Source organism: Lycium ferocissimum, chromosome 3 (assembly GCF_029784015.1).
Source record: "Lycium ferocissimum isolate CSIRO_LF1 chromosome 3, AGI_CSIRO_Lferr_CH_V1, whole genome shotgun sequence".
NCBI lineage: Eukaryota > Viridiplantae > Streptophyta > Magnoliopsida > Solanales > Solanaceae > Lycium > Lycium ferocissimum.
Genome location: NC_081344.1, coordinates 19,261,273 through 19,268,446, shown reverse-complemented (window position 1 = coordinate 19,268,446; position 7,174 = coordinate 19,261,273). Strand labels below are relative to the sequence as shown.

At 35.5% G+C, this 7,174-nt stretch overlaps 2 protein-coding genes across 4 annotated transcripts; one reads left to right on the top strand and one right to left on the bottom strand.

Annotated features, from left to right (window-relative positions):
* Positions 1–580: 580 nt before the first annotated feature.
* On the top strand, positions 581–1,048 carry LOC132048744 (uncharacterized). The gene has a single exon (XM_059439432.1). The coding sequence runs from the start codon at positions 581–583 to the stop codon at positions 1,046–1,048; it is 468 nt and encodes a 155-aa protein (XP_059295415.1).
* A 787-nt stretch (positions 1,049–1,835) lies between these two features.
* LOC132049976 (uncharacterized) lies at positions 1,836–6,669 on the bottom strand. Of its 3 annotated transcripts, none has more exons than XM_059440977.1 (9): positions 6,393–6,669; positions 5,880–5,969; positions 5,079–5,504; positions 4,247–4,647; positions 4,039–4,138; positions 3,887–3,946; positions 3,710–3,796; positions 3,409–3,537; positions 1,836–2,943 (listed from the first exon to the last, which is right to left on the bottom strand). In XM_059440977.1, the coding sequence occupies exons 2-9, from the start codon at positions 5,961–5,963 to the stop codon at positions 2,638–2,640; spliced, it is 1,593 nt and encodes a 530-aa protein (XP_059296960.1). In that variant the 5' UTR covers positions 5,964–5,969; positions 6,393–6,669; the 3' UTR covers positions 1,836–2,637. The 3 variants fall into 3 exon arrangements, 2 of the variants coding, with proteins under 2 accessions (XP_059296960.1, XP_059296959.1); XM_059440976.1 differs by having other exon boundaries at positions 5,880–5,966; XR_009413199.1 differs by having other exon boundaries at positions 2,805–2,943; positions 3,715–3,796; positions 5,880–5,966.
* Between the last annotated feature and the right edge of the window lie 505 nt (positions 6,670–7,174).

The window sequence follows — 7,174 nt, the reverse complement described above, 5'->3', positions numbered from 1 at the left end:
TCGTTTGGTATCTGGTTAGGAGTAAATTACTCATGTATATTTTAAAATCCTGCATAAGTAATACCGTGTTTGGTAATAAGCATGAAAGTATTCACGATAAAATTTGATACGGTGTTTGATTTGCAATTCCGCATAACTAATATTCATGCATAAGTTATGAGGGAATCTATGAATCCTTCAAAAGGTGGAATAGCTAATACATGAATAACTAAACCCTGCATAACTAATACCTACATAAAATAATAACATAGATTTTCTCATAATCAATCCATGTATTTCTAATATCTGCATAATTCTGACCAGCTGCCAAACGACCCCTCAGTGGTCGCTACTCTTAATTTAGTTGAACTTGGTAGTATTCTTTTGTCTGGACTAACAAGGTTTTGTTAGTTGTCGTAGCCGAATATGAATATTCCATAGACCACCGGCAATTTCTACGCGACAAGAAAGAAAATTAGGAACAAAGCAAACAATAAACGAATTATTCACCATCCCTTTCAACAATATATCAACTATAACCCCTATGGTCTGTACGTTATTAATTGTATTCATTAGAGTTAATTAATTGATTGGGGGAATAATGGGCAATTGTGGTTCTTGCAAATCAAAGTCCAAAGCCACTGCTAAATTAGTCCATTTAGATGGCGAGCTCGAAGAATTCTTCTCTCCTATTAAAGTCTCTAACTTAGAAAACTCTGCTGCCACTACTTTTATATGTAATTCAGATGAAATGGAATTTGATGAATATGTTACAGCACTTGGTGATAACGACCAGCTTCTGCTTGGTAAGCTTTACTTCGAGTTGCCAATGAATTGGTTGACACAACGCCTTCAGGCAGAGGACATGGCTAATTTGGCCGTTAAAGCAATTGAAGCAATAAAAACAAGTGGTGGAAAGAGTTCATGTGGTTTTTGTAGGATGAAAAATGATCCCTTGATGTTTTTTCATGAGGGAGAAAATGTCAAGTACTCGAGGCTGCATGATCACAAGGAAGCGTGCAAACAAAACAAGTTTACTGCTAACTTAAGTGTGATTCTTGAAGAGTGAGGATATTTTTTAGGTTTACATTGTTAGGAGCATCTATTATGAACAATTTTTTGTTTCATTTTTTAATTTCTTTGTTTCGTTACGCGAAATTGCTTCATTGTTCAAGGTTGTTAATAAATTGCGTTTGATTATTGTTTATCACTACTTCTTCTTGCTACTACATAAATAAGTTCAGGTTTAATTTGATTTGCCATATAGGCATTCAACAACATTCGTGAAAACGGAAAGATACACATAAAATATACTCTAAATCTGTACAGAAAAGTCATTTACACACTTCCAACTTTGCGCTCGACCTCTGAACCTTATATTCTCATTCATAGTAAAACTAAAATCCTCCAAAGTGATGATGTGACAGCGAAAATGTAACTAGTTTAATTTCTTGGTATTCATGGGATAGCAATAGAATTTGATGGATAGATCGCAGAAGAGGTCAAAGAGTGAAAAGGGTTCTGCAATGTTTCAGGGCACTGCATGTTGACGGGGAAGAGAGAGAGACGGGTGAGATGAGAGAGGAAAAATGAAGAAAGGAAAATTTTATTTTATATTCAACCTAGTTGTCCAGTTGGATATTATTGACAGAGCATACCAGGTTGCCATGATTTTAAAGCTACAAATAAATAAGAGAAAATCATATACTCCGAATATTTTAAAATTGTACATGGCATGCAAATCATAACAGACTGGTATGACTTCATGTTATATTCAACCTGACAATCTTATTGGATAAGCATATATATATTAAATCAAAAATAATACCGGACCATCATGATTTCCCAGCTACAAGTAAAGAAGAAGAAAAATTTTACATTTCAGAACTGTAACATACACGTCATGACAACCTGATATGACGTCATGCTATATTCAACTTAATCTTCATGGCTAGCTAAAGAGTTAAATTAAAATTGTCCCACCTAACATCCCATTTCAGCTCTGCAGCTGCAGTGGCTATATGTACCTGTTCTGCCTTTTCATGTGCTAAGACAAAGTGCAGAATGGAGAGAATAGGATGACAGAGAACAGAACAAACAGAAACTAAACTGGAAGAATAAGGCTTTTCAATATATTGCCTTCCATGACAGTATATGCTGCCGTTTGGGCTTTTCGCATACATGTCCCATCTAGATCAACTGCTCAAACCAAAAGATGTTTCACATGGAATATTCAAAACTCAACCATTACAATGAGAAAATGACAGTTGAATCACACATTATATTACATGGACTCGATCGACTATGTACAACATATTGGATACGCATGTGTTTAAGCATCCGGTACAAGTCCATGCCAGTTTTAGTGTACCTTGAAAAACCGCATGAAGTATATGTCACGCCTGTTGATACGAGTGTGTCAAGACAACTGAAGGATCCTGTAACAAGGGTTAAATCTATGCCATTTCTCAGTCAGCAGCTCAAAAACCATCTGCTAAACTCTGCCTCTTTTCACCCGGTTGCTCTCAAACCTGTTTCAGCTAAGGTAGCTAAAATGGGATCTTGAATATACATTCTTCATACCCTTCTGATCAACTTTTCCTATAGATTCACTTATTGTGATTGATTGTCATTCAAATCCAATGACAGAGAACTCGATCAGAAGGATATGACAGACTCAACCAATTCATGCGAAATTAGGTAACGGAAAGTGAAGTTGTGAGGAATCCACTCAATTTTCTTCCATATTCTCCCTTGATATTTCTTTATGAAATGTGCAGGCAATGCGAGCTCTATCATTTCCATAAAACCAGAAGGGCACAAATCGACCTCCTTCACATAAGATTCCACATTCTTTGGGAGAACTAGTTTTTGTTCCTTGTGTACCCTTGTATTTGTTTGAAGGTACTCCTCTTTAGCCACTTCAAGCTCCTCGAACACTCTCTGGGGCGTGTACAACCGGAGCTGGACATATTTTTATCAAATGAGACTCCACACAAAACGAGACAGGCATCAAAGTAGAAAGATAATTTCTTCTCTTTTATGTTATATGAACTCGATCCAAAAGAAAATGAATCCCCCTAAACGACTTGGGAAACAAGATGCTAAATGATGTCAATGGTTTTGGTCAAATCACTGAAATGTAGATACAAAGATAAGATATTTATAGCCCAATGCCTTTCGGTGATCCATTTACAAAATATCCAGCAATATAGGTTTTGTATATTTATAAATGTACATATAATATACATATTGTATACATAAATATACATACAATATACATAAACATCCAAATAGTATACATAATTAGTGTCTATGTTTTGAATATTTTGGCTAGCTCCTGTAATTAATTTTGGACGGACAAAAATGAAAAAATCCCATAAAAATACAGCTATTTCAACCAAGAAAATATATAGAATCTGCGCATACCAGAGCATCAGAATGGCATCCTGAGCATAGAGCAAAACGTAGGCGAGGGTCTGGGTGCTCTATCGCATATCCTTTTCTTGCATCTCCAGCCTTAAATTTTTGTTTTGGAAAGAACAATGATTGAATCCACTGCAGGAAATATTAAGTTCAATAAGCCCCATTGAAAACATACAGAGCGAGTGGAACAGTTAAAACTACTTGTAGTAGATAAGATTCATGAGTCTAATGGACGATCCATTATGCATGAAGCAGAGGGAATCAGAGGACTGAATCCAAGTACAAAAGCAAGAATGGGATTTACCTGACCTGGACGGGGCAATCGACATCCTAGTATAGAACTCTGAATCATCTCAACACTAACTGTATTCCCTCCAATGTTATAAGCAGCCTGAAACATAAAATTTTCCAAGTTACATAAACCACCTCAGTACAAAGATTGATTCAGAAGTACCTAAATAATTTTTCACACTGTTATGACCTTGAGAAGTTGAGATACTCTCTTGAGATTACTTCGTGGAATCCCATAAACCAAGAACGCCTGCAATACATATAAACTCGTTAGTAACTTTTCACGTCCTGATATGCAGTAAACGATCTTCAAAGATCTTTTAGCTACAGATATGTTATTACATGCATCACTAGTGCATTGTGGACATTAATCCAGAAAGCCAGCTTCTCGTCATGCCTCATTTTTCTAGGATCAACTTCCTTCAACTTCGAGACTAGATACCTGTATTCGCAAGTTGTAAGACCTTTCAGCACTTAAGAAAATCAGCAAGCTTACTGAAACACTATAGGTTACATATGTTAATTCTTTCAAATTGAGGTAGTAGCTTACCTAAAATGTTGTAACATGCGCTCTACACCATCTAAGCTCCGTTTATCTCGACAAAGTCCTTGCACTTCAGTCGTTGTGACAAAAGATCCACTAAATTCTCTTGGCTCTTTAAGGTGAAAAGGGTTATTCAGTCTTGAATTAGAAGAACTTTCTTCACTTTGTAAAGCTCCTATATCATTCTGACCATGAGGAAAAGATTCCAACGCGGATGATGATAATGAGATTGGAGAGAATGGGTAATCATAGCTGAACAAAGGGGGGTCGGCAAGCTGAATATATATGGCTGAAATACACTTAATCATTTCTTCAGACAGCTGGTTTGGGGGATCATGAAAATGATTTGAAGAACCGTTAACAAAATGTTCCCCCGCTTTCCAATTTGAAGTTGATACCTGAGCATGCTGGTTGCAATTACATGATCCAATTTGCTATTGTTAGTTGCTTCACAAAAAGATAATAGCACTATAAGTCTAGTCTCACTGTGTTTTTCCTAATGCAGGAGTACTATGAATTAAAAAAACAAAGAGATAACTACAGTCCAATTCCTTTCATGATCTAATTTACAAAATAGCCAGCAAATATATATTTTTCTATATGTAAGTGTAAATATACATATTGTATAAATGAATATACATACAATATACTGATCATATACATTGGCTAGCGCCTGCAATTAATTTCGGTCGGGGGACAAAAATGAAAAAATCCCAAACAAAGTGATCTGCTTAGCTAAACAGATATCGTACGCAGCAGTTTAGCAGATCTCAATTTAAAGATAGAATAGGTGGCATCTCAAAGCGCAAAACACACAGCTTTCCGTAGCATAGCTTACCTCCAGCATTGATAAAGGCAAGGAATGGTATGAATCAACAGCATCAGCAAGAACTCCAACAAGAGGTGAAGGTTTGAAAGAAGCAGCAGTGTGAGACAGTGATGAGTGACATCTCACAACAGTATTATCAACTAGGCTTGGATCTCCCGGTGTCTCGTTACACTCTTCTGGTGGATTAGTCAAAGGGGGAAGAGAAGGACTAGTATTAGTGATTGGATTTTCCTTGGTTTTGCTGTTGTGCTTCTTGACTTCCGAAAATTTCCTTTCTTTGGGAGCTGAATTGGTTTTTGTGCTTTCATCCTTTATGGACAGTGATTCTAACCGCTTAGCAAATGTTTTTCGGTACATTGAAAGAAGATACTTCTCCAAATACATAATTTCCAGCTCCAAGAGAGCAACTTCTTTAATCAGATCCTCATGCTTAGTCTGGAAGCAAACAGTAATAAGAAAAGAAATAGCTGAGCAAAAGTCGATTTAATTAAAAGCTCACGCTTAACTTTAGCATAAATGGATAGAGAGGATTCTTATAGACGATCCAACTAGTCTGACATTGATTGATTAAATTAACTTCAGCTTGCAATCTATTGACAGTTAAGGATCTATTTCAGTCTCTTCTTTTCTACCTTTTATGTTTCAGTCTCTCCAGCTTATCTTGCTAACACTTTCTTTTCTCTCTATGAAACAGGATAATTACACAGCCGGATATCATCTTTTGCGTTAAATATAAACTTTAAAGCCACTAAGGTAAATAACTAAGAGAACAATCAGCACAATTGAAAATCTTGTAAACAAGCTCCTTACATTATTCTTTTCCTCGGAGGAATTTTGATGTTCACTGCCCAGTAATTGTCTTTTGAAATCTTCATAATTCTTCTGTAGCCCCATGTCCTGCTACAGAGTGAAATCTTGAGAGTAAGGAAACAAATAAAACTCTACTTCAAAGCTTAAAGATAATAGCAACTGATAGTCCTATCAAGTCAAGATCTTTTTTCCTACCAAGTCAAGATGGTAGAAAGCTTACAAAAACAAATCACTGAACTTGTTGTGTTCCCCCATTGTAGCCATTGTTTTTATCAGTATCAAATATGACACATAAACTGTCTAACTTCAAGATTTGATTAGTGATCTGAACTCTATAGGACATGGTAGCACTGGTTATTATCTGAAAATAGCTAGCACAATCTACTATCTGTTGTGAAATTATCTGTATGGGGTTTAACCTTAATAGTGGAAAATTTCCATTAATCTACATTAAGCATCAACTGACAATTGGACAAGGCAACAAAGGGAAGCAAGAATTAAGGATGAATATACCTCTTGGAGTGCTTGTATCCTGAACCTTTTACTCTGAAATTCACAATTTCTTTTCAAGAACCATGCAAATTCCTCTCATTGAAAATGAACTAAGCAGGTTGCAGAAAGATCCCACACTTAAAATAACCACCGACACAGCAAGATATGCAGCAAGATATTGACAACTGCCCAAAAAGAGAAGCAATGCCAAAAATCATTAAATGTTAGCAACAAGAGAACCTTGTAAAGCACCTGCCTAAAATAAGGTAGTACAATATAATATTGATAGAGGCTGACTACTCACCAGCTTGTATATAATGGCAAAAAGGTTCAATCCCATATAGTAGTATTTGTAATCAGCATTAAACTGTAGCATTTGATCTGCCAATCAAAGTTGCTGGAAAGAAAGTGGATGGTATCATTTCTTAAAAACTACTTTTTTCTTCCCCTCTCCTTTAGTGGGACTACTAAAAGCTAATAGTAAAAGAGTTGAATTTTCGACTCAACCGCACAAAAAAAAATCAATGTTCACTAACCATTTTTTTATCTTACTTTTTAAAAAAAATTAATATCCTGAAACTTTAAATTCTACGCTTGAAACTCTACGATGCTATCTTTGAGTACTCCAGAACCATGATTGGAGCTAGGGATACAATCAGTTCATCCAAACCCCCTTCCGAAGAAAATCATATTATATATATAAGGTTAAATTATTTTATTATGTATATAATTAATATTGAATTTGCTTGATTTTTTCTTTATGTTTATTTCTTTATATAATGAATTTATTTAATAAAAAGTCT